The 27,815-nt window shown below is 46.7% G+C and overlaps 1 protein-coding gene across 2 annotated transcripts in view; it reads right to left on the bottom strand.

Annotated features, from left to right (window-relative positions):
• The window catches only part of LOC147187737 (MAM domain-containing glycosylphosphatidylinositol anchor protein 2-like), a 95,188-nt gene that overhangs the window by 23,837 nt on the left and 43,536 nt on the right, over positions 1–27,815 (bottom strand). Inside the window, exons 4-10 of one of the 2 annotated variants that reach the window (XM_086100530.1) lie at positions 25,645–25,841; positions 24,368–24,500; positions 24,013–24,282; positions 18,867–18,958; positions 18,548–18,785; positions 9,830–10,150; positions 5,935–6,207 (exon numbers count right to left, since the gene is read on the bottom strand). In XM_086100530.1, the coding sequence (XP_085956656.1) occupies positions 5,935–6,207; positions 9,830–10,150; positions 18,548–18,785; positions 18,867–18,958; positions 24,013–24,282; positions 24,368–24,500; positions 25,645–25,841 (1,524 nt within the window). The remainder of the gene's footprint in view (positions 1–5,934; positions 6,208–9,829; positions 10,151–18,547; positions 18,786–18,866; positions 18,959–24,012; positions 24,283–24,367; positions 24,501–25,644; positions 25,842–27,815) is intronic. The other variant, XM_086100531.1, reaches the window with a different exon arrangement.

Raw genomic sequence — 27,815 nt, 5'->3', positions numbered from 1 at the left:
AGACGATACCTTTCACACATATGATACGGTCTCCTCTTGAGTCCACTGAACTTTTGTTGCGCACATACCGAGGTAAACAAATGAAAAAAAATAATAAATTAATTAAATAACCTGCACTGGCCCAAATAATGATGTTCGTAGACCTTTACAGAACTTGAAATCATTTTTGGTGACAGAAGTGGGGCTCACATGCTGTAAAAGAATTCTCAGCACAGTATTAACTCATTCATGGCCAGCAATTAAAAAATAAAAAGAAAAGAACCTATTGAGCGCCCGCCAATTTAGATCATTCCGACTGATCTTAGGAGCCTCACGCAGTATTCTGTTTTATGTGAACACAGAAGCTAGCGACTGAAAGATTTGATTCTTAAAATAAAAGAAAAAAAATGATTACTATTAATATTGTTTCCACCTTATTCTATTTTTTAGTAATCAGCGGTAGAATATAGGTCGGGTTGACTCAAACTACGTTTTGGACCAAAAACTGCTTCAAACGGTTTTTGTGAAAGGGCATAGTTTATGCGCAATGGTGGCTGATGCTCATAATTTTTTGCTTTATTGACACTTCAAACATCTGAAGTCTACTTTTCTTCTCTAAAATACCATACGACAATAAAAATGTGCTTTTGATGGCAAATGTATTGACAACATATCACCAGTTTTACATTTGACAAACTATTTGCACGCCATTTAGTCGTAGTAATAATTAGTCGTGTGTGTGCGCGTGCAATCTGCCTTGTGTGTGCGTGTTTGTGTTTGTGTGTGTGTGTGTGTGTGTGTGTGTGTGTGTGTGTGTGCATGTTTACATAATGTCATCGCTTTTGCTTCAAACTTTAAATGATCTCCGTCATCCTTTCTCTCTTTTTGATGACTCACAAGCTGCTTGAAAAGGTCACATTTCCAGAGAGCCACCATGTGCATGAGCACCCATATTGTTTTTGATGCACAGCCAATCCGTTTCGCCAACCATTCCCATCCAAAACATGAAGCATATTTTGTGACAGAAGTGAGCGTTGAAAATATTTAAAAAAATATGCATGTTCTCCCCGGGCCTGCGTGGGTTTTCTCCGGGTGCTCCGGTTTCCTCCCACATTCCAAAAACATGCATGGCAGGCTGATTGGATGCTCTAAATTGTCCCTAGGTGTGAGTGTGGGCGTGGATGGTTGTTCGTCTCTGTGTGCCCTGCGATTGGCTGGCAACTGATTCAGGGTGTCCCCCGCCTACTGCCCGGAGATGGCTGGGATAGGCTCCAGCACCCCCCGCAACCCTGGTGAGGATCAAGCGGTTCGGAAAATGGATGGATGGATGTTGTCAACGGGTTTCCTGCAGTATTAAAGATGTTTTAAGCACGATTAGCTTGACAGTCTAAACGACTAAAACAGTCACACTAAATTGGAAACAATTTCCTCACACAGGCTACGCGCGAGACAGCGACTCGAGCTACATTTAATGTTGCCGTCGAACCATAATTGCCGACAGAGGTGGGGGATAAAAATTCACCGCATGCCATAAAGTTTTCAAGTTGACGTCATGCTAGGTAGAGACGATGCCTTCAAAAGCAATTAGCATTGCAGTAAAGCCACACTTGGTGACAGAAGCGGTGGCCCACAGAGTTGCGCCGACGGCTTCTGTGTTTTTGCGACCAATCAAACCCACAGTATCTTTTAATACATTGCGGGTTAAAAAAATATATCGTGGCGCCAAATAGCCTCACCTCTGCGATTACGGTGCGGGAGCTAACCGTCTTAGCCCGCCTTGAAACACATAACCCTGGGTGGGAGACATCAAAGATAAAAGTACATGCGGCTTAACTGATCTCTTCCCAAATCCTGTTTAGAACAGCAGAACTGATGCAATGACTCAGAAGAGGGGCTCAGTGGAACCTTCCGGCGGCACGTTGACCTTATTTGTAGACTTTATTTTTTTTTTTCCCCCGAAAGGTTTCATGAACCTTCTCCGACTAAGAGGTGTCACGATGAGTCTCCCTCCCCTGACCCCCAAACCACTCTATGCTTCCACCTCGCGTGAACCTGAAGAGAGGATACTAACAGATCGCTGATGCGTTTATTTTTCTCCATTTTGATGAGAACAAATTGCACTGTCGTATCTGTAATGTTGAATGCGTGCACGCCTTTCAAAAGGGCAGATCTGGCCCGTAGGGTTAGATTGTCGAGTTGGCTGACTGTTAACTTACTAAACTGTTAGCCGCCCCGTGTGTTGAACGATGGTGTCGGTTGACGAATGCGCTCGGTGCGACTATAGGGGGAGCCCTGGAGCAAACGACAAACTTTTATTTTATTTTTTATTTTTTGCGCTGCGCTATTTTAAGGCACATAATAAAGCCGCTGATCCCGATTGCATCTTTAAAGGCAACTTGTATTCAGAAGGGGGTAGGACTGAGAAGCGTCTCTGGAGTTCCGCTCAGAGTTTTACTGCTTTTTGAAGACGCCAACAAATGACAGAATGGGGGTATATGATAATGCCGAGTAACTTCCCGACATCATTCATCTAAGATACATGAAGAATGGTAGCGAAACGACAAAAATGATGACTCGTACCTTAGAACCTTCCAGCCGAAAAGCGACGGATTGCGCCTTTGATGTGGAGATCAAGTTCAAGTTTTCGCGTCAAAACAGATGGAATTAAAACAGAGTACCTGCGAGTTTGAATTAAGACTATGCGGCTGCGTTTTACAAGATGAATCCTGCGTCCCTTTTTTTATTTTTATTTTTTTTAACGACTGCAATAAAAAGCCGCGAGCATACAAGCGCGTTATGATGAAGGATTAATTTCACGAGGTGACTCGCAAAATGCATCGGAGAACAAAGCCCCGCCATTATCCTCTTGCTTTTTTTCCCCCCTCTAATTCCTTGTATTTGTTCATTCGGTCATAAAAAAGAAGGAAAAAAAAAGGAGGTAAGTGTTGCTCGCTCAGTGGCGGGAGAAGAGATGCGGCGAGATGATCTCGATTATAAAAACCGGTCACATCAGAAAAGAAGTCTGACATTTTTACGGGGGGAAAAGTTGGATCACATTATTGTCACGAGGTGTCAGTTTTAAGGAAAAAAAAATTGTGAAGCTTTAATTTTAGAAGAAAAAAATGACAGGAGCTATCAAAAAGTCTGAGAAAAAGTCAAATTGTCATTAGAATTTTACAACAGGATATTCCAGTTATTTTTTTTACTGAGATTATAATGAGAGGGACAAAACTGCTTTTACATGAAAAAATTAGAATAAATCAAGCGTTTTTTCTTGATTTATTTAGCTGTATTTATTTTAGAATAGGTTAAAGATGAGAAAAAGGTTAGCTTACACCAAAACATTTAATTTTATGGAAATAACCACAACCTGCAGTTTTTTTAAATAATAGATTAATTGAGAGGAAAAAAGCAGAATGTATTAAGAATAACATCATGTGATCAACGACAACAAAAATTCCACATGGCGAGAAAAGGTCTCAGTTTCACAGGAATGAGGCGGCAATTTTACGCCGAAAAAAAAAGTACAACATAATTTATGAATATGACTTTTTTTGAACAATTGTGATCCCGCATTGCGGCGACCGTGATAAAAATCTTAGAATGGGAAAAGAGCGGGAGTTAAGGCACCGTGTCATTGCACGTTTCACGGATGACATCGTGGATTTGAAAAAAAAAAATCAATTTTATTAAATTTTTTTCCTGTTTCTCTTTTCTCCCCCGACTGAGAGACGCTTCCCATCGGCCCTCACTTACCTTTGGCAAGCGGCGAGTCCAGATGGCAAGAATGTGGAACGCTGGGGCGGAAGAGCGAGGGAGGGAAGGAGGGATGGCGGATGAAAGCAAAAGAGGCTGAGCGACAGAAGCTGGAAAACACAATTGGCTGCGGGGGAGGGGGGGGGGCGTGAACGGGATGCCTCAGATGTACCGTACCTGCTTCGCCGACATTTGTGTCGCACACGAGGTGGAGGATTTACAATTAGAAACGCCGCTAAACGGGTATGGAATGAAGGAATTGGGAGCCGCTCTCCTGCCTGTTTTAGAAGTTTCCCTCTTCCAACACGCCGATTCAAATGATCAGGATTGTAATCAGGCTTGCTGATCATCAGTCGACCGGGGATTTTTTCCCCCCCCCGACGAATAAACAGTGTCAAGAAGGGGGTTAGTCAACCCTGCAATTTTCCTCTTTCAGCAGCAGTATGAACAACTTTCACGCATGCCTGTGAAAACAGGGATTTGGTCGTCTTTTACTGTGTCACCGTTGGATGTGATTGGAATTTAGAGAAAAGAGACATAATGGGTGAAGCAATTTTCCTCCCTCAGAGGGCGCAACAAACAAATTTCGCGCCGCTGTCTTAAAAATGGACTTTTTTTGTTCGCCTTTTCTGTTCTGTGTAAATGGCAACCAATTTTCTGCTTTGAGAGGTCGATAAAGGCGTCTTTGGTACTGCCTGTAAAAGCCAGACTTTTACATCCAATTGTGATTTAGTGTGAAACCGAGTGCGCTGCTTGGACAGGTCGCCACGGAAATCAAAAGCAACAGGAAGATAGTCTGATGGATAAACAACGACCATATTTTCCGCAATATAAGGCGCACCCAGAAGCATTCCAATTTCTCAAAAGTCGACAGTGCGCCTTATAATCCGATGTGGCTTCTATATGGATCAATATTCTGATTAGTTGGCCGTAGTATTTTAAATGTTCTTGGAAAGCGCTTTGTGACAGCTGCAGCGGTGGTTAAAGCTCTTTAAAAATAACGCCGTATTGTATTCCTTTAGTGGAGCTCCATCTAGTGGACGCATAACGCAACTGCAGCCACTATTGTAGCTTCTATTCTATGCGCCTTGTAATGCGGTGCGCCCTGTACAAAGATTAGTTTCAAATGCGTCCATGGTTAGCTTCATTACTTCAACTGGAGTCATTTGTGACAGGAAGTTTAGAAGACTTGCGTGATTGGAAGCATTCTCCAAATTAATTTGGTGGTGTCAGCCGGAGCTAACTTGATGGAAGCTTCCATTTCTTGAAGCAAAGAAAGATATAAAAAAAGCAGCAGCAGACAGCGTCGGTGACGACGTGAGCGACACCTATTCAGATGGACTTTTCCTTTCCCTTTCCTTGGCGGCTCTTTCAATTGAATTGTCAATCTCTGGCGAGACGCCGGCGGTGGAGGAGCGTTTCGTGCGCAACGAGACAATTTGGGCTGTCCATAAAAAAGGGGGAAAAAATGCACAGGCAGGGGGGCGCATGTTGAAGGGATGGACGGATACACTTGCAAATGTTGTTGTTGTTAGGAGAAGTCAATTCTGATGGTTCCATTTAAACTGTCCAACTGAAGCGGTTACTTTGAGTTCACTTGTTTTTTTTTTTCCCGATTTTATTTTGTTGTGCTTTTGAGAATTATTATTTAATGAGAAAGACGCAAAAAAAAATCTGACATTTTTTAGAGGAACAAAGTTTAAATTTATGAATATATAAAAAAAAGATTTAGAAAAAAATTATTTTTTTTCAGGAATAATGTCACAATATGACAACAAAAAACAGTATTTTAGGTTAATAAAATGCTCATTCCATGAGAACTGTGGAGGGAAACTTCGCAAGAATAATGTAATATTAGTCAGTCGGTCAGACAGTTTTCTGATCGCAAATTTGTCATTTTACTGGACATTTAAAAAAAAAGACATTTTAACAGTTACTAGTGTAATTTAAAAGGTTGAAGTTGTAATTTTACGAATCACTAAATGCCTAAAAAAATTGAGCTGTAGTTTTATGAGTGAAAAAACATGAGTAGAATAAAGTCGTCATTTTACGCAAATAAAGTAGAATGAATTAATTTTTTAAAGCCAGAAATGCAGTTCTAAGTACAAATCGGGAATTTTATGAGGCTCTAACGGAAATTTACAAACCAATAAATGCGAAGCACGTTGGCGCACGGGTCCAGCGAGGCGGACGGCTCACCTGTGACGTGGAAAGTGCACTTTCCCGCACCGGCCTCGTTGATGACTTTGCAGGTGTATTCGCCCCAGCCGTCGCGGTTCAAGCTGCGGATGGTGTACTCGGTGTCGTCCCGCTGCGTGTCGAAAGGGCCGGCGTGCAGCAGCCGATTGGACAGCAGCCACTCGAAGCGCAGCACGCGCGACGGGTGCGCCCGCAACACCCGGCACGTCATGACCACGGGCCGGCCCAGGCCCTGGCGCAGCTCCGTGTGGACCGGCTCCACCGTTGGGGGGTCTAGTTGGGAAAGGAGGAGACCGCCGTATGAGGGCAAGTCACGTCCACAAAAGTCGGCATGTATTTGGGCATTTTTATCGGAATATCGCTGACAGCCACTGACCGCGAGAAAACATTTTGCGACATCGGACTGCGGTGGCGGGCGCAGAAAATGTCACTGAATTAATTGCGTGCATAAACGTCATGCACGGGATTTGGAATTATTGTCCGTTTTATCACAAACATTGTGGCCGGTCTTTGGAAAAAATAAATAAATTAAAAAATGAAAACCGCAAGCTTCCGACAACTTGTAATTGCCTCCTATTTGCATATTTCCCATCACAGGGATGTCAGGTTCAAAATAAGACGGCACACATGGCTGATTCGCTGATTGAAATTGTCAGCAACGCGCTTGTATTAGTATCCCAGTGTAATTACTGCGCCTTCCTCACTCGATGGGTACATGAATGACATCTTAATTTATTTTTAAAACATATCCTCATTCATTCATTCATTCTCCAAACTGCCCATCATCACATATTCCATTTTTAAAAAATTAGGGTGGCAGTCGAATGCTTTGTGACAATACGAGTCAAGAAGTCGAAGAAAAAAAAAGCCACGTTTAGCTGAGCTTAATTCACTCTTTCATTTTGTCACTTCTGTGTCTTGCGCTACTTCGCTCGCTAACAGCCCGTCAATTGCCACCGACGGCCGACGCCCGTTTGAAAAAGTATAACATTGCAAACAAATGATTGACGGCTCCTTCATTCAAATACTCGCCGTACATTTTGAGCCTCCGCCTCTGTCTCCAAAGATGCTTTATTGTTCGTAATGAACGATACCTGGCAGGTACAACCCGACGCAATCACCGTGCAGAGTTTCATCATCGTCATTATTGCTGGCGAGTCATCGCCTCGCGGCTCGAGTGGCAGCAAAGCAAATTGGAGTAAGCGTGGCTTGCTTTGCCCTGGCGATGACGTCAAGGTACAAGGCTCTCCTTATGTAAGGACGCAGCTTCCCCTCTCAGTTTGACCCGCACATTCTCTGTCGGCTTTTGAGAGAATAAAATGCTTTTAGGTGCGCCTTATGGTGCGGAAAATACTGTACTCTTCATGAGCAGCCAACCATCAGCTACTAGTTTTGTTGCGATTTCCAAATTTGAACTTAGATGACTGTGAGCGGTTTTGCAGTGTCGCAGATAACACAGCCAGTGTTCGTCTGTTGCTAATATGCTAAAGGCTAATCGCTTCCTCAGTAATCAATTGCAGTGGGTTTTGCTGGCCTTCGTCATGCAGATGCACAGAAGTTAATTACAAAGACAAATCACAACGCGGTTCATTAAGCTAATTTTTCTCGCTTGCAAACCAAATATGCTTCTTCCGGAAGGCTAATTGCCTGCTAAGACAATGTTTCCACATCAATTTAAGATTAAATCTCTCACTTCTGTCTCCAAATATTAAATATAAAAGCGTAAAAGGCTCGGAATAACATTTTTTTTTTAAAAACATCTCCGTGCTTTGATTCATCAAAGAGACTTTTTACGTGCCGCTGCTCTACTTCGTGACAGTGCTCGGAAGTTAACAATTTACTGCGATGTTTGCTCAGGTGGTGTTTGTATATTGTTGGGAAGGCTTTTTTTTTTTTGCGACAGATAGCGAGGACGCTCGCTCCCGCTGAGATGGGGAACATAAGGAAGGCCAGGATAACGAGAATTCCCTTGCATCAGGGCAGGGCCGGGAAGTGGAACGCCGGTATCTAGGACAGGAGAGAACACGACATAGCTCGGTCTTCGTTCGTCTTCTTCCCGTGAACCGTGCCAAGCCGGTTTGCCTAAGAACATTAGGGGCGTCACAGCTTGGGATTTTCACAATTCTATTAGAGAACGGCGGACATTTTTTTTTTGTTTGTTTAACGCCGCTAGCTGTCCACACAAGATGGATGCAGCTTTCAGAAACAGTTTTTTTTTTAAATTTATCTTTTTATTACATATCAAAGCTGTTGACTTGATTTACTTGCGCTTGGAAAACAAAGGCGAGGGGAAGGATTGGCATGCGCTTACATGCCAAGAAGAAGAAGAAGAAGAAGAAAATGAAGACGGCTCGGTGTGTGTACAGGTGGTGTGAACAGAATCAGGGCTGGATTGGGGAGATAAAGCAAATTTCCCTTGTCTTGGTTTCACGCTCGGAGAGTCACGCGTCAGCTCCGGCGCTGGCTTTGATGGCGGCCATTAAGGCTAGGTTGCAGATGCCGGGATGATTGATTAATAATGCTGTTCATTAGGTGTGCTGCTTTGAGGAAGGTCAGCGGATGAAAGCGCCCACACATTATTAAAAAAAAAAAAAAAAAAAAAAAAGTAACCGTTTGAAGAGGATGGAGCGCCTACAAATGATTGTTTTATTTACTTCCAAGACATATTGTGACTGATTGTGAGCGACTTGATTTGGTGAAATTTTTGGTTGGGAGCAATGGAACACATGTGCCCGGCTTTACATATTCAGAACACACATGAAAAAAGTAAATATACTTTGTTACAGTTTGGGGAGTTTTTTTTTATTATTATTTTTTTTTTAATTGGAATTATTTCACAGGATTACAATTTTAATGTAGACAGAAAGGCTACGGCGCAGAGAGCGTAAATTGTCATCAGGATTGGGATGGTTACGTTAAAAAATTTATTCCGAAACAGTTACTAGTTATGTGTTTAAAAAAAAAAAGTAGTTAGTAACGTAATCCAAGTACTATATTATTAACCCTTTCAGAGACAGCAGTGGACATCTTATCCAAGTGGTTAGCACGTCTGCTGAAAAGTATGAAGAACGTGATTTAAATAATAGGCTACTTATATTTTTATATTAGTAACTAGTCCCTGTGTCAGAATAACATCCATTTTTTATTTTATTTTATTTATTGAATTATCCTCCGCTGCGGTGATGTACTTTCCATTTATTTTGCTTTTGCAAAAGTGACATTCTTTGGGCTTCTGATTGGCTTTATATTGACAGGCAGGGGTGGCGCGCCACTTGTTGCTTTGGCGTATGCGCGGCAGCCTATTTCTTTGTTGAGGAAAGCTTTTAGAGTCGACAGGCGCTCTGCTCTCTCTTTGGTGGGACTCGGCATTACTGACTCACATTTTCATTTGTGAGTACTCCGTAGCCGCATGACGGCAATAACGCGGAGAGAAAACAACATCATAAAAGGCGAGGAAGTGTTGTGCAAAAAGCTTGCGGGCCCCGAGTTGTTATTTAGTCGTTTCCTTCGCTCTAATTACGCCGCCGTCAGACAAATGCTACGTTATGCTGTAATTCTGCTTAGCTTCCCGCTGCTCAGCAAATCACGGCGCTAACTTCCCCTAATTTTTTCCTTACGACTCGGCTACTTAACATTTTGCACGATGGGCTCCGGTAGCACAGATTTATGACACTTGAGATGAGGAATTCATGACTTTCCCCCCCCCCCCCATCAAGCTTACAGAGTCGTAATCGTTGTACTTTTTGTTGTTGTTTGGATGCTGACCTTGAATACGCGCTCACTATATTCCATTTCGTAATAAGGCTGTAGCATTAAATGATGTGGAAAAAGTGAAGGGGGCTGAGAATACATCCTTGTTGCACCGGACATAACACGTTCTTAATGTTACACTCACATTGGACGATGAGCTCCACCACGGCCTCGCGGGGCTTGACGTTGAATCCGTTGTACTGGCTGGTCTGACATCGGTACGATCCGGTCATCTCCCGCGTCACGTTGACGACGCGCAGCGCTCCGTCGTAGCTCTCCATCTGCATGCTTCCGTCCGGCATGGGCGCCTCCTTGTCGGCCCGCGACCACAGAATGATGGGCTTGGGCTTCCCTGAAACAAGGCACTCCAGCTCCACCGTGTCACCCTCACGGGCCACCAGGGGGGACTTGCCCCGGGGGACTGTCAGGTTGGGAGGAACTAAGAAAGAGAAAAACAGAGGAGGGACTGATATGGGGCTCTAGAAAGTCAGCGGGCGTGGTACAGGGTGACGATGGAATGAGGGGAACGGGGTTCGTGACAGCGGGACACTCCTGCTCACAGGCAGCGAGTGAGGATGCAAGCAAACCAATAAACAAACAAAAAAAATGCAATGAAGAGCTGACAAGTCGGGAAGAATCACAAACATCCTGATGCGAAAGGATCTAAAGCCATGGACCACATATGCCTAAATTCCCCCAAAAGTTTTCTCAAAAACACAAAGCGGGTTAGCGTTGTCATTGAGCTAGCTTAGCATCAAACAGCACAAACAGCAAACATAATACAAATCAGAATCTGAAGTTACCAGGCTCGCTGTACACACCCACACAAACCAAAGTACCAAAGGCACACCCGGTGCTCATCCGAGGACCTTGTTTACTGCCTTCCACGTGTCTGCTCTTTGCAACTTCTCTTGCAAGACAATACACTTAACAAAAAAAGACAACTCTTAGTGTTGAGTACAGTGAGTGTTTGTGCGATGAGATAATAATGCTCGTGTACTGCATTGGGTGCTGTCTGCTTGATGCAATTTCTCCTCTCCTTGTGCGAAACACACTAAAAATACAACTCTGTGTGTGTGTGGGCGTGTGTGTTATTAGATAATGCATTGTTTATCTCCTCGATGCAATATCGTGTTTCCGTGGCTGGAATACGTTAAAATCAAAAGGCAGGTGAACACACAGCCAGCGCTTCGGCTCGATGCAAGCTCACCCATTCTTACAGGTAATAAAACTGAAACGACGTCTGTCGCTGTTCAGTCCAGTTTATAACGATTTGTGAGTGTGTGTTTATCAGAGGACCATGTATACTGCATTGTGTGTGTCCGCTTTGGGCAAGTTCCCCCATTCTTGTAAAATAAATATAATACACTCAAAAGACAACTTTTGGTGTCTCCCAAAGTTCATAATAGTGTGATTACTGTATGTGTGTGTGTGCGTGTGTGTGTGCGTGTGTGTGTGTGTAAAAAGGAAGACAGCAGGTTGCATTTGGGTAGTCTGCACTCTCATCACACATGCCCGGCCAAATTAATTTGTTTAATTAGCAAACCTGGCAAATAGCATTGGCTCCTGGAGAGCTGTGTGTGTGTGTGTGTGGGGGGGGGGGGGGGGGGTACAAGTGTGTCGACGTGCGCGTGTGTGTTGTCCCCACTTCAAACCATCGAGCAGACTCCAAGCCTAATTTACAAGTGTGCCTCCCAAAATAGTTTACAGCCAGCCAGCCAGCCAGCGGAGGAGTGGAAACGTCCTCGCTGATGAAACCGTGTCACACGTCCTTCCCGATGATTCTCGGATGGCTGCCATCACAGCCCAAAGATCGCGGTCGAGCTGGCGTCGAATGTTGTGGTGTGATGAAATTGGCCGCAATCCGTAGGGGGTGCAGGGAGGGGGGGGACAGAGGGGGAGGTTGTGAACAAAATGAAACTAGAGTCCAGTCTGTGGTCATCAGGGTGACCATGAGTTTGGATCTCCGAGCAGTGATTATCGACATAATGCTTGTTCTCATTCGGTTCACGGGTGAGCTCGAGCCTATCATAGCTAACTTTGGGCGAGACAAACAACTTACCACATACTCAGATAGACAAACATTCACACGCTGGAGGGGGGGGGGGGGGGCAAGGCCACAATTTTTCATCAGTGCTACTTGAAGGGGCCACATCAGACAACACACTTCCTAACCAGATGTATGGCAAAAATACTATATTAAATGTGGACAAAATACATACATTTATTAGAAGTACCAAGAACTAAACTGAGGCTCAGAGGGGATCGAGCCTTTTCTGTTGCTGGTCCCTCTCTCTGGAATGACCTCCCACTGAACATTCGGCAAGCCTCCTCGCTGCCCATCTTCAAAACCCTCCTCAAAACTCACTTGTATTCTTTGGCATTAGACTCAGCATGACTTAGATTTGTTCTTGGTTTTACTGTTTGGTGCTTTCTACCGCCTTTATTACAGATTTGTCTTACTGTTTATTGTGCATGTTAAATTGCTCCATGTACAGCACTTTGTATGCAGCGATGGCTGTTTGAAAGTGCTCTATAAATACTGTTGACTTGACTTGACTTGAAGGGCTCGACGCAAACCACAACATGGCATAAAAGGGCCGTGTCTGCCATCTAGTGGAAAATGGTGATATTACAACTGAAACTACCATTGCCGCATATCCGCCGTATGCCGCCCACTACGTTCCCCCCTCCCCCTAGTATTTGTCGACATGTGAATTTTCCCCACATGTGAAAACGCCCCTCCTCCTCCCTCCCAAAATAAAAATAATCAAGGGGTCGCCAGATGCCCATCCCTGTTTTATTAGTTGGGAGCCGAAAATTTCTAAGAGAAATTATTCATTGCGTAGCAATAATATGGAAGGAAACTGGAGTATTACCGACCCCCCCCCCCCCCATTCAAGAATAGGGAGATCATACAAGCTCTAGATCTTTAGGGCAGACGTGCTAATCACTAGGCCACCGTGCTGCCGGCCGTCCAGTCGTGCAATTAAAACACTAACCGTCGCTTCCGTGCTGATGGTAATTTTAATCTTCATTTTGAGCAACGTGCCCGAGGGCGACTGGAGAGGGAATGACAAATACTGTTGACATTTTAAAGACGGCGGGGAAAGGCAAATATGCTGTATGGGAGCGGTCGCCACGGCAACAAGGGGGCCGGGGAATGATTTTAAGTGAGCAGTTGTCGGTGATAAAAAGCAGAAAATTCAAATCCAGACGCCGGAGGGAACTCATTTCAGCCACTTGTGTCGACACTTTGCTGCGAGCACCGCACCGGTGAATGTGGGGGGGGATGTCATACGGCAACACCCTGCAGCAACATGTATTAGCACTAGCATTCATTTGGTGCGCGGCGTCCGGCCACCTGCCGGGTGCTCTGGAAAGCCGAGGACTTTTGTGGCGTCCATGCAGAGAGCAAACAAAACTATGGCAGGCTGCCTTGCGGCGACGGTCGGCGTGCTGAAACTCGCTCGGTTAACATTGAACCAGAGCCAAGCGTGTTGTGAAAACAATGGAGTGATGCACGAAATCTCGCAGGGTGACGTCGCCAGCTGGAATGAGGTGGACGTTTGGCTAAGCCACACCCCCCTGAAATGCAGGCCGGCATGCATGTGTAAGCTCCAATAAGTTGAAGGCTATTTTCCATTTCCAAGACCCAAAACAAACCCGGGAAAATACAGGATGCAAATAAATATATGCGTCTGACCCTTTATGTTTCCAACGATCAAAAATAGAGTCAAATCAAACATTCCAGACCAATTTCAAACAAATACAGGTTCTCGATCAAGCTATTTTAACCCTTTCAGGGACAGCGGTGACTACAATTGATACCCGTTGCGGCTATTAGTGGCAAGAGCCCAGACGGGTGGGCCCATCATTACGCCAGGCCTCTCAGCACAGATTAGCCGGTCAATTATGGCAAACTCCGGCAGCACATTTCCAATGAGTCTGCATTGTATAGCCTGGAAACAATGTGTGTGTGCGGGTCTGGCGAGTGATTAACTCAATGGGTCTGCGCAAAGTGATCAGAACCATTTAGAGCTCGACACGGACACCATCAATCTGTCGCTGAGTTTATTTGGTCCGTGACATCACTTCTTGTCTCCATGGCAACATTGCGCTCTCGCTCTTTGCTCGCCACACTGCATGTGAGAGCATGGGAAGAGAAGGCATGCGGGTTTATTTCGCATACTGCAGCCTGTTTAGGCGGCAGTGCCGTTGCTTCTTGAGAAGAGGCGTGACATCGTTGTGCTCACAAGGTACCATCATTGTTGTCATTATACGCGTGTATCAAGGCGCTTGCTTGTGTTCATTTCATGTCCTCCATCAGCCCGATGAGGCGGCAAGCCAGCCGCCCTCGTTTGTTATGGAGAAAGACAAGCAACATTGTCAGCTCCCTGGTCACAAGGTACCAAAGTGACAGCGATACAGACGTACTAATGCCATGGCTCACGCACTACGCCAGCCATCTAGGCAGCCAACTAGTCGCCTTGTTAATACTCATTGAGAATTACAGGCAGGCCAACATTGCCAGCCTCCTGCTCACAAGATCCCAATCTGACAGCCATACACACATTGATACAGTATCTTATGTTGATGTCATAATACCCCATCCCATCTAGGCAGCCAACAAGTCACCTTCAAATTACAGCCGCTTCAACATCCTCAGTCCTATCCTTCCATGGAAGCAACACTGCAGTCATACACACACATGAGTGCTCACTTACGTTTATTTTATGTGCTACTGCAGCCCGTTTCGGCAGAAAACTACAGTAGTTGCCCTTGTTCATGTTGAGAAAAATACGATCACGTCAACCTTCAGTCAGTTCCCTGCTCACAAAGTTACCAAAGTTGCGGCATATATTGATTTGCCTTTATTTCATGTGCTTCAGCAGCCTGTTTAGGCAGCATTGGACAGTAGTTGTTTAATTTATTGTTTTAAAGGATAGCCATGTCAACGTTAGACGTGCACACCGAGTGCCAAATTGTCGCTGTATGCAAATACCAAGGCGCTATCTTGTGTTTATTTCGGCTGCCGTGTCATCATTCGGTCCATTGCTCACCAGGAAGCAAAGTTACAGTTGATGATGCATTAACTTCTGCTCCAGCAGCCCGCTTAGGCGGCAAACTAGATACCACATTTATTCCAGTTGATGAATGACGGGACATTTTTAGGTTATAAAAACGCAGCCGTCAAGCTTGAATGCACCGTCTCACTTCCTTTGTTGTTTTTTTTTTCCACGCGGCGAGCGCTTCATCCGGAAGGTGAGCCGCGTTGCTCAGGGGCTATCGACGGCGGTTAACGAGGGAAGGAAGCCCGTTTCTTATTCATGTTTTCCTGTCAGCTTTCCCCCAGCAGGAGAGACGGGTGATTTCCCAGAAGAGCCCGCGTACAGCCGCCTCCGCCTCCGTAACGTACAACTGCAGGTGGTTGCGGCGCGAAAACGACTGCTGCCGAGAAACAAAGCTGCCAGATTGTCACACGCGTGTTCGACATGCGGCATCTCGCGTCTGCTATCACGTGGCAAGTTTTCCCAGGGCTGGAGGGCAGCCAGCTGCGGGACAGATGCTCGGCACCTTCGTCCCACCCTGGGGGAGGCAACTTCGGTTTGTTCACCGCAGCCATTGGACTGATACCAAAGTTGCAGCGACAAAGTATCTGGAAGTAATAACGCGATAGCTTTTCTTTATTTTGCATGCTACGGCAACCCGTTGAGGCGGCAAAGTAGATGGCCCTACTCGATCTCGAGGAGGAACAGAAGCATATCGATGCCGTCGTTCGTATCAATTGAGAATCTGTTCCTTGTTGCGTTCATTAACGCCAGCAGCTCATTCATTAATGAACTTGCGCACTTAATTGATTTTCTCAATTCATCACATGCCATTCCCGTGATTGACATCCAGACTGGGTGGTGCCAGTGCATCGGGTGTGCGCGGGATGCTAATGGCTCGACTTCGCCAGGCAAAGTTTTTCGGCAGAGGTGACTTTGGAGTCTTCCGACTTAACTTTGCGATCATCCATCAGACTGACGACGGCTGCAAATCTGCTATGCTAATTTTAATGAACAGACCCGGCTAATCACCGTTGCTGCATTCTTCCTGTCGGAAGCGTAATGAATGGGAATATCCTTCTCCAGCCCGGTTGGAATCCGGAGTTTTGATTGCGTGTTAAAATGTCAAGGATCTGCCTGTAACAACTTGACACACCCATTACGGCTTTTGATCTGCGATCTGTGTCCCGCTCAGAAACAAACAATATTTCATAAAATGGTGAGTCGTTGAACAATAATCCATACACAAGAGCTAATAAGAGGATTAATTGGCTGCTTCCAGTGAAAAGTTGATTTCTTTTTTAAACACTGGAGCTTTTAAGTCCTTTTCAGCTGTCCCTCTGTCTTTTAATCCTGACAGCATCCAGCAGGGAGGTCCGTGTCCTCGTTCCTGCTTATAAATAAGCATTAGCTGGCAGTCGGCGAGGAGTTTGGTTGGGGGTGGGGGGGCTTTTAATGAGTGTGTCACGCTTGCAAATATTAGCGAGAGAAAGTCATGAAAGCAATCTGCCTGCATCAAAAAAAAACAAAAAACTTTTGGAATATATAAGCCGGAGCGGCGAGAGACTGTGTAAGCTCTTTTATTTTTTTTTGTTTTTCCCTGATCTCACACAGACCTGCAGCGTAATCTTCTTTGAATGCTTTTATTAAGAAGCCTAATTGCGGCTTGGGCTTTCCTGCAGCGGGAGGAAAACAAAAAAGTGGCACCTGACAGGCGGTGGCCAAGAATTGTTGTTTCACACGAACACTCATATTATTAGTATCATTATTATTCATCCATTATCTGATTCACTTATCCAGGGTCATGGGGAAAACAATTTTCGCAGGGAAGCCCAGACTTCCCTTTCCCCAGCCACTTCATGCAGCTCTTCCAAGGGAAATCACAAAGTGTTCCCACGCCAGCCGAGAGACGTCGTCTCTCCAGCACGTCCCAGGTCATCCCTGGGGCCTCTTGCCGATGGGACATGCCCGAAAACACCTCACCAAGGAGGCGTCCGGATGCCAGATGCCAGAGCCACCTCATCGGCTCAGCTCTTTCTTCACCACGACATATATACAGAAACAGAAAAAAAAATCTAATTCCAGTTCAAGACGCCATCACCATATAACATCATCATCTCAAATATTGCGCAGGGAAACGTGTTTCCAGCATGTCGCCATGATGAGACCCCAAATCTGGTTCTGTTGGAATGCTCACATCCCTTCGCTCAGTCTCCACGCACAACATGATCTAAGCCCTTCACTCGGCTCGACGACAACACACTCCAGTCATTATTTGCAGCCCACAGACTGCACTACTTCAAAGATAATGAGCAAACTTCTTTTTCCTTCTTCTTCTTGGCAGGTACAATTGATCTCACAGTTTTGGAGCACGGGGATTATCAAAGGATTATCTAAGAATAATTATGCCCGCCAAGGTCGACGTGCCGCTTTCATGTTGGCGGTGAGGTGTGCCCGGGATGCAGCATTGTGTTTGTAAAACGTAAAAAAAACAAAAACAAAGAAAAAAAGGCTAATGGCACATGAATGCAAAAACCAGACCTCCGCCAAGCATATTACCATGAGACAGATCCACCCCCATGAAAACAGGCGATATACTTAGTAAAACGTACGATAATTTTTTGTGGGTGTTAATAGAAAATATGAATGACCATGGCATGGCCTAAACCTCATCCTGTTTTTATGTAGCCAAGACAAGGTCTTCTCAGCTCCCCGTTTTGATTCCTTTCGCAGCCCCTTCAGGCAGCCCGCTTTGCATTATTCATTTTAAAAAATTAGGATAAATATCCTTTCTTGCCAAGCGAATGCGAATGTTAACCCCACTTAGCCTTCCACCAAATTTGGTATGGCCGGTTACGAGCATGATCTTGCTCGAGAAGGCAGAAGCGAAGGATGTCGGAGGCTTTCAGCATTCAAAATGGGCCTCGACGAATCTCCATAATTTCTCCATGAAGCTTTCGTGCAACTTGAACTTTTAAGTCCTTTTTTTTTTTATTCCTCCAGCAAAGCCACTTGAACTGAATTCATTTGGTATGAACCGTGTTGTCGTTTCATTATTCATGGCAAAAAAAAAATGAAGAAAAATGTCTAACAGATTCCGTCCTTGTCATACAAATGTGAAGGCTAACCCTACTTAGCCTTCAGCAAAGTTTCCGGGCCCGAGGTTACTCTCTGTACATCATCTTGCTAAAGACGACAACCTCTTTGATGGAGTTCAAAACTCTACACAAATCCTCATCCTCCCTTTAAGTAGTGCTTGTGCCAAACTGCCTGCTTCGAGTCCTTCCATAGCCCGTTTAGGCATCAAAGCAGCTCGAATTGAATATACTGTGCGCAAATGTCCCCTTACAAGTGCTAATGCTAACGATGCTATTTTCAACAACAGCGCAAAGCTTGCGGGAGGCAAGCGAACCGGCTCAAAGTGTTTTGTTCCATTCAACTCCCTTTGAGATGTGATTGACTGATGCTAAAAATGAACACAAAAGACAATCGAGACCGTTGACAGCTGATTATTTGGTTTTCCCGCAGCCTGCCATCAAACAACTTTTTTCTTCGGAATAAAGTCGTCCCGATGGAGAGAGATGGCGTCGGAATGTCGTGACACAAAGTGGATTAACGCATCGTCATCGACACGAGCACAAAGTTTGTCAGACAGCAGTATGTATTACGCTGCCTCCTGGTGGCCAAGGCACACACACGCATACCAGTCGGAGCAGCAAAATGGGAGTCGATTGCTTCCGATTCACGAGTGAGTGAGTTTGGAAACGGGGGGGGGGGGGGGGGGGGTGTTCACGGCGGCGTCTGAGGCTCACCAGTCGTGGAGGAGATGTTGACGTCGATGCTGATCTCGGGAATGCCGCCACCCTTCAGCGCCGCCACGCATGTGTACGTGCCGAAGTCGGTGAACTTGAGGTCGATGATGTCCAGGTTGGTGGTGCCGGGCGAGATGTCCGTATCCGTCTGCGTGATGACCATGCGCTCCGAGCTGCGCAGGGCGCGGCCGTTCTTCAACCAGCTGAAGGTGAGCTCCTCCGGGGGCGTGGCCTCCACCTACCAAACACATGAAAGCTTGAATCACAATTTATTTATTTTTTTGTTCAAAAACTTTAGTTTGTTCTTTTACTATCTTACCTGACAAGATATCTTGACTTCCCGACCAATCTGGATGTTGTCGTCATTGTGGTACGGGTCGGGAGTGATCCAGAAGCGGCCCTTTTTCAATGCTATGGGGGAGGGGGGGGGGGGGACATTTTTGAACTTGATGAAAATTGGTGCAAAATGAAACTTGGTTCGATTTCAATAAAGATGCTTTAAAACTGGCAAAACTTGTAAATCATTAATATCCATCAATTTTCATGCTCCCATTCCTTCCCCAGCCCGTTTAGGCAGCAAACTAGCTCCCTGGCTCAGAGGCGACTCCTTGCAGATGTTTTTTTACAAATTTTACTCACATCTTGCTCCCCCAACATCCTCCTCATTCAAATCTCCTTTTCCAACCATTTTATCAAAGCATAAATATTGGATAGCGAGGAGGCATTCCTGCAAATGACACGTACGAGCGAGATAGGTTGGCAAGGCTACAAATTTTGCCGGACCGCTCAGCTCAGCTCACGTAAAGAGAAAACACATCCAGGTGAAGAGTGCTCGTGTGGTAGACTTTATCGGGCGTCGGTGTTTCGTCTTTGGGCCCACCGCCCTTTTCTGATAACCGATTCCTTGCCAAAAAAAAAAAAAAAAAGTTGCATGAATTTTTAATGAGGACTCTGTCGGAAAACAGAACTTTCCCATTTGCTGCAGAGATAAACCTGCGCTTCTGACAATTGTAGGACAATTTTCCACAACATCATGAATTTTTCACCGGCGTGTTTTGCTCAATGCGCACACACAGAACAAACTCGACTAACCTTGCAGACCTCGCTAAACTTAAATTGAAACTTTAGACAGTGAGGTTTAAGTACACAGTAAACATAGAGCTAGATTTTATGTTTAATTTAATAAAAAAACAACAACAACATAATTATTATTTCTTTCCATGAAAACTGTACAGTTTGCCCACGCGAGCTTTCGAGGATTAGGCGTCAAATAAATCGCGTCAATCTATACAAGGTCTATTTTGAAATCCCATTTCTGACACCAAATATGCTTCCAAGTCACAGAAACTGGATCTCACTAAATATGCTCCCTTGCCTGACAGAGATCGAAGACAACATTGTGGGATGACTGTTTGTCGGATCCAACTGCAACACATAGTCATGCTCGAAGATGCCAGCTGGTGACACATACTGGATCCCGCTTCCGCACACGGCGAGGCGCAAAGAACATCACCGCAAGAAGGCACGCGAACATCATGAAAATCCAATTAAATGAATCGCCATTTAAAAACGACAACTTCACCATTGAACGTACCGGATCCGACTTCTGTCGCCGAGTATGCTTCCGTGCAGCATAAAGAACACACGTGGCACAACATCACGGGGCAACCTCGTGTCAAAATCCACCAGAACGCTAGTTGTCGCGATGAGTCACACCGAGTCTATTTTGAGATTCCGCTTCTGTCGCCGATTTGCTTCGCGGTGAGCTCGCGTGCTTGCTTGTGGAAGTAATGGGGGAGTGTCAAATGATCACACAGAAAGGCATCGGCAACTCATGTCACACAAGTGCAACACAACAGCACCACGGGGGAGTGTCTTGTCTCTCGCACAACCACACACGAACCGTCTTCCTAGCATCGCAACACAACAGCATGGCTGATGTGGCCACATGCAAATGAGAGAGGACATTCCAATGTGCTTTTCCCTCCACTGGCTCTAATGAATTCCGCTGGCTTTTGTGTGAACAGGATGAATCATTATCCCCCCCCAACGCGACTCTTTTTCTCACTCTTTGCCGTCCGTTCGTCCTCCCGTAGCTCTTCCGGCGGAAAAAAAAAATATCAGCATGCCAGACAGGAGCGGCCTCTTCGCGGGCCAGATGGACGTTGCTCTCACCTCCTTCCTCAAGGTTAAAACTCCGAATTGGGTCGACGGGCATCGGCCAGGTGCGCCCGCCTTTCATCTCCGCCATGATCGCCCTCTGCATGCACGCTAATGCTTCGGGAAAGCCAAGGCCGCTAACGGAGGCATGAAAGTCGGAATTGTGGCTTTCAAGCTTCAGGCGCGCTGTTTGTGTCAAAGGGGTCCGCATTCATGAATGGAAATCTCGGCGGCGATTGCTCCAGATAAAAAAAAAAAATCATAAATTGAGCCGGGAGGAAAAAGGATATCCAAAATCATGCCGCGCTTAAAAATAAACTACCGTGTGTCCACTGCAAAGCAGGGCTGGCTCCCACGTCTGCGCGTTACGCAGGGGCAGGGTTGGCCATTTGGGATTTTTTGGGGGACAAGATGTTAATTTCCGGGCCGGTGCTGGGCATCGCGGCCGGACAACTTGTTTGCAAACAACACAGTAGAGAGGAAAAGTGTGCGTGTGTGTGTGTGTGTGTGTCTGTTTGGATGTGTCAAAGAGCATCATTGAGCTCTGTCACACTGGCAGCCATTTGTTTGTTGATTTATTTTGGGGTGCTTACTTAGCACACGGCGTCGCCCCTGCAGCCTCTCGGCACGTTATGCCCACCCACCCGTCCTTGAGAAGCCCTAGACACACACACACGCATGCACACGCAGGCACGCCCACACAAGCAGATGGTAGCATTCCCGGCCATACTGTCCCACCAGCCTGCGTAGCCTTCCAGGGCCTCAGCCTTCCCAGCAAGGCTGCTGGCGTCCGCTCCCGCTTACTGACTGCGTCCTTTTGAGGAATTTCTTTTGGCTTTATGAATGATAAAATGGAGTGATTTTGTTATACGGGAACGGCTTGTGTTTGAACTGGCGAGCGAGCGTCTTCTGTAGAGGAAATGGATACGTGACGCAAAACCAAAACAACGCCGGCACCAAGACATCCACTTCGCGGGGCAGCCAATTACGCGGTGCTTATCGGAATGCAATGCTACGATGCTGCAATCTGCTGCGCTTCGATTTGTTGGCTTTGATGCTGTGTTTCTCCCCTCCACGCGCGGGAAAAACGCGTGCGTGAAGCCACATCTCGAGAAGTGAACCACCGCCGCGTCGGATCCAAACAGTCGAAAAGTCCCATGATGAGGTGGACAAAAATAGTTATTTGCCGCTATTCATTTGGCCACGTTTGGTGGACGTTTTGGTCTCGTTCAATCACAGGCAGCCCATCTTGTGACATCCTGGACTTTGTTGCTCCCATATTTCTTTCTTTCCTAACTTCCTTACTTTTCCCTCAAAAGCTCTTTTTAGTCACGCTTCCTTACATCTTTCCTTCAATCGCTTCAATCCGCTTTTTGCCGTCTTCACTTCACCTCAGACCTGCACTTCTTTTTTCTCCTTTCCTTCGCCTCTTTCGGACTGCGAGTGGGGGGACCCCCCCCCAAAACAACGTAATCTTTTGACACCCACTAAACCGAGGTCTCGCAATTTATCACTGAAGATGCGTTACTGTCAGAATGTAATTTAGAGCTCGTGTTTCTTTGCAAAGCAATTTTACTTGAGAACGTCCACTCCCCAGATATCAATGTTTGTTTGCGTACGCGCGCGTGTGTGTGTGTGCTGGCGCGCTTGCGCCGACGTGCCGCCATTTGTCACCGCCCGTGCGTATTAGCAGCGAAACTAACTCTTACGGAAAATGAAGCAAAGACGAAGCGCCTCGCCCCTCGAAACGCGCCGCGCCGCCGCTGCCGAATGAAACACAAGACGTCCGATCGTCGGAAAGGTTAAATAGCCATTAAGATGCACTCGCAAATGGCTATTCTTGTTTTTTCGATCAGGCCTCACGTAAACCCGGGCCTTGTGCGGCTCAAATTACAAGTTGGACAACATAGAAGCATTCAAAAAAAAACAACATCCATGTATAATACTAAATATATACTGGGAGTGGAACAAGAAAGATGTGAGTACCTCAAATCTAGCCGAATCGTTCCACCTTGCCTAATATAGCGGCCCGCCGAGTGCTCACATTTAACTCATTCATTCCCAAAGACGTTTTTAAATGTCTTTTCAGACTTGGTCCAGAATTGGTTGGTACTGAATGAGTTAAGAAGGAATGGCTGAGGAAAAGCCGAAGACCCTCTGCGAGTTCAACCGTGTGCGACGGCACATCAATAAGAACGGAATATTTACTGCAGCCATCGCCGGCGGTGACGCCCGACATCTTCTGTCTAATACAAATAAGCCGGCGGCCTCGAAAGTCGTCGGTGATATGGCGAGCGGCACAATACGGTGGAGGGGTTATCTGTCACAAAGGGGATGGGGAAGGTGGGGTACGCTACCAGACGTGATTGGTGGATGATTTGATTTTCATGCCAGAGACTTTACAGCTGCATAAATAAAACGCCTTTCCGCACGCGGGCTTAGTTTAGCACCGAGGCGACCCTGCGAAGTAATCTCGCAGATGAAAGCGGCGTTCTCGTCGGGGGGGGGGGGGGGGGGGGAAGCACAAGTTCAGGAACATGAAAGTCAGCCAATCTGCTCAAGTTGGATTTGGGGAAAGCGGGCGAATGCAAAGAGGGTTTCCCAGAGTGTTGTTGTTTTTGTGGGGGGATTTCAATAATTAATGCACGACTTGATGGTTCTGAGGGACTCTCTTAAGACTCCCGTCTTGGTGAAATGACCAAAATAGGAGCCGAACGCACAATCATCTTACAGATGTTCTTTGTGGGGGGAGAGATCCAAGACGTGAAGTCAATATTTTTTCGTCATGTGGCCAACTCCCAACGGTCCTTCAAAAACTTGTCCGAGAGATTTTGTTCAATTGCTCCCCAAACTTCGACATCAATTCTCAACAGATGGCGGATGACATTCCTTTTGCAAAAGATCTTCAATTTGGTGTGGGCAGAAAACAGCGAAGTTTCATGACAGAAAATTCAGCCCTCTGCAAACCGGCGTGATTTAGCAAAATAAAATCTGTCATGAAGTACACCCACAAAAAAACAGTGCTCGAAAAAGACACAGGAAGTCTTTTTTTTTTGTGGTCACTTGCACATGTCCTTCAAAGATAAACTTTTTCCGAGAGAAGTTTGCAACCAAATGTGCATGACGTGTATGAGACAGAAGAACCTTGATTGGCATTAATCTGGCGAGAACTTTCTGCCAGGAAGCTTTTTTTTTTTTTTGTGGCTCTACTCATTTTGACATGCATACCCAATTTGGAGTTTCGAAGTGCAACCGACCGGCTCTGAGGGGTAAATTAAAACAACAACAAAAAATTTTCCACTCACCTCGGACAATTATGGTGGTGGACTTCTTGGCCGGGTTGCCCACGTTGTTGCTGGCCACGCAACTGTAGACGCCGGCCTCGCCCGAGCTGATGGCCGGCAGCGTGAGCGTGCCGCCCTTCACCATGCTCTTCTGCGGGAGGCTGTCGTTGGCGCTGAGCCACGTGAGGAGCGGCGACGGCTCCCCGCCGGTGGTGATGCACACCAGCGACACCGTCTGGCCGGGGTTCACCACGATGGGGTCCTCCACCAGCAGCTTGATGGACGGCGAGGCTGTCAAGATAGCAAGCGGGTCAAAATGTGATCGGGCTCGTTCGGCTGCCAATTGCCGAATTGGCACCTCAGACGAGGGCGGTACCTGTCTTGTTGGTGAGCCGGAAGATGACGCTGCGGTCGGGAATGCCGCACACGTTCCTGACGGAGGCCACGCAGCTGTAGTTGGCGTAGTCTTGCGGCCGCAGGTTCTTCAGCTTCAAGATCTTCGTTTCTCCCTGCAGCTCGGACCACAAACGCGACAGCGGTATGCAAATGTGTGCCGGGACACCAACGCAGACGGTCACGACGGGGGGGATTATTTACACGTGGGGGGTGGGGGGGAGGACGGGGAATAATCATATGAATGTACTGCGGCGTAGGATGGTGTCACGTTGGCATTATCCAGACGTGGAGATGACTCTTGAGTCAACAATGAGCCCTGCCACCATTTTCCAGCAACGCTGATGGACTCTGCGGGGGGGTCCTCTCCCCTGAAGCAGCTTGCTGGGCTTGTCAGCCATTATCCTCCCCCCTACGCGGCCCGGACGCCTGTGATGAGGATGTGCACCTTTGATCTAGCTGACTCCAATGCTTTGGGAGTGAAGGGGGGGTGAGCGTGGATTAAAAACAAGAGTCGGGCGCAACATGGCCGCCGTTCTTTCTGAGCACACGCATGCTTTTGAGCCAAGCAAAACAGATTTGGCTTTAATTATTATTAGTGGCAGCAGCAGTAGTTATTGGGGGGTGGGGTGGGGGGGCACAGTACTTGGAGAGTGGAGCCTTGACATAAAATAGCCTTGACGGCCGATTTTTGCCTTGGGATTGGAGAAAAAAATGAAATGAGAAGAATTTCCGAGGGAAGCCAGAAAGCACATAAAAGCCGCGTTTTGTTTGATTTAACCCCTCCTGAGTGTTGGCTCATTCAGAGCCTCCAAAATGGCATTGCTGAATACGCGATCTGTCGCAATCATTTTCCTTGGTGGCATTTCAAACATGTTTACAGGAGGGTGGAAAAGGCCAGTCTCCCCCCCCCCCCCCCCCCGCCCCGCCCCCTCCCCATCCCACCCCCGTCACCTCTCGTTCTGCCTGCACCTCCTCGGCATGGTTACGCGCAGCAGTGCGGCTCCAACCCGCCTTTCAGATATAAAATCAGCCACCGGAAATCATCTCCGGTTTAATTAATCACATTCTGCATGCTAAATTCGGCGATTAGAACATCGTCACGACTGCTGGGCAGGATCCTCACACCTCCAAAACTATCAGTTTTTTTTCAGGAAATGTAAAAATATTTCAACCCTTTCATGCACCCTGTCACCTGATAACAGCTGAGAACATTTTTCACAACTCTGACTAGTCCGCACCGCGCCGCGTCTGTCTTACCTGCGTGAAAAAGGGCTCGTAGATCTCCACGCCCTTGTCCGAGCCCTGGGTCAGCACTTCGCGGCCGCGGTGCCAGCTGTAGCGAACCGGCGGGTTGGAGATGGCCACGCAGCGTAGGAAAACCGTCCGCTCGTAGTAGAACTGCTCCTTCGCCTCCCCAATGCTCTGGTGCACCGTCACCACCGGCTCATCGAGATCTGGGAAGCAAAAATATGGAGCAGAGGATCAACGGGGTGTAAGAGGCTTCGGTTAGCGGGTTCCTGCGCCTGCTGGATTGCGAAGCTCTCAGTCGATGTGGCACGTGGCACCTGTTCCGATTAGACTTGACCTTCAGGACGCGCTCAAGCGCCTGTCGCACTGCCCGCTGAAGACGGACATTTTTCCTTCGGCGGTCTAAATTGACCCGTGAATTTGCCAGTTTCAGACTTATTAGGGATCGGGGTGTGAAATATGACCCCCCCCCAGCCTGTCATGCTAATAGCACAAAAGGTGAGACGGAACAGGTATTCGATTGGTGAATTGCCCGCCTCGACGGGAATTTCACAGTACTCGCAGCTCTCGGCCTGCTGAAAAAGCAATTGTTGCCGTTCTGTGTGAGTCTGAGACGGAGTAAGCGGGGGGGGTCGACACGCACATTTGCTGACTTCCGGAATGCCGGTATCAGGGTTTCAAGTTTGAACACCAAAGACCCACTTTTCCCATGTCCAAAGCGATAGTTGCTGTTCCCGTTGAAGTCCCAATCGAAATGTGGATGGCGTGAGACGGCTCGACTTGAGGAGTCCTCATCCACTCATCAATTCGCTGGCTTTTTCGCCGTTTGCTGTGCTGACACAGAATGGTCAGCCATTTGAGGGAAAAGGCACTCTCGGCTGATTGAATGGATTGAAAAGGTAATCACCTTAACCAGGCGGCGGCGTCGAGTCCTTTAGCATGCTAATCGGCGCCGTTTCAAAGAACCCATCTATCGGGTCATCTCGCTTCCCTTTTTCAACTCTATTTTTCGATGTCACCGGTGGGGGAGGCAACACAAGGGGAGAGGATGAACATATGCCTCTGCCAAGGAATGCTGATTCCTTGCGTTTCATTAAAGACGTGTTCTGCCCCTGCAGCCCCTTAATCAAAATCTAGCAGTGGTCAATACTTCACCCAGGATCCATGACGGCATCTCAGGTAAGAGCAATTACCTTTGACGAGGGGAGGGGGGGCGGAGGAGGAAAGAGGGAGGTGATGGGGGAGATCGTGGGGGCTGGGGGGGGGGGGTTCTCAGGAGCTTTTAAAGTAAATACAACCATTCATTATAGACAACTTGGCCTGCCTGCCTTGTCTTCTGTTTCCTGTAGTCCGTTTGCGACACACACACACACGCAGGTCCGCTTAGAGCTACGCAATAGGGTTACACATCTGTTATCCTGTGATCATTACCAATACATTTCCAGAAAGAAAAAAAAAGGAAAAAGATTGGACTTCAGACATTTCCTTGAGGAACTCCACTTGTAAAATTTGTATCCGACTATTTGTTAGATCAGACGGACACCGCCCGTTGCTTTGACATGCGCATAGATGGTTATCAGTTGGCTCCGGAGCAAAGTAATCAGGGCTGAAGATGAAGTGGATGGCTTCCATCTTGAAATATGGAAATATTTGCGGCGCGATGAAAAAAAGTTGATGAGTTCCAAATAATATTCCACCCCCATGAACTGCTATGGAAAGACGCCGCCGCATGAGTGCAATTAGCTCCTGTAGTCACGCCCGGATGGCCTGAGATCCAGAGGATGTGGAAATGTTGCTTTTAATGGTAGTCACGTACCTTTTGAAGAAAAAAAAGCCTTTCATTCCGGAAGATTTTTTTTTTTTTTGCGGACCTTACGAAAACATTTGTCGGACAAATAGGCAGACAGGTTGGGATGAAGGACTCAAGAAAGGTGCTTCATTATCACATCAAAACTTCCTTTCATGTACGCCAGCACCACGCCGACAGCAGACCTTTTTCTTTCTTCTTCTTCTTCTTCCTTTGTCGCCTCTTGGGTGTTCTTCTAGCGCAGTATTTCTCCCCCTTTTTTCCTTACTTTGACATCGTTCTTTTTCGCTCGTCTGAGATGAATCAGAATAGAAAACGCAAATCGGACGACGCCGTCAAATCTTGAGCGTTCCGTGCCAGGGGATTAATATCA

This window comes from Hippocampus guttulatus, chromosome 20 (genome assembly GCF_054856545.1).
Source record: "Hippocampus guttulatus isolate MCC_2025c chromosome 20, RoL_Hgut_1.0, whole genome shotgun sequence".
Taxonomy (NCBI): domain Eukaryota; kingdom Metazoa; phylum Chordata; class Actinopteri; order Syngnathiformes; family Syngnathidae; genus Hippocampus; species Hippocampus guttulatus.
The sequence above is the reverse complement of the archived record's forward strand: the minus strand, read 5'-3'. Positions and strand labels throughout refer to the sequence as shown.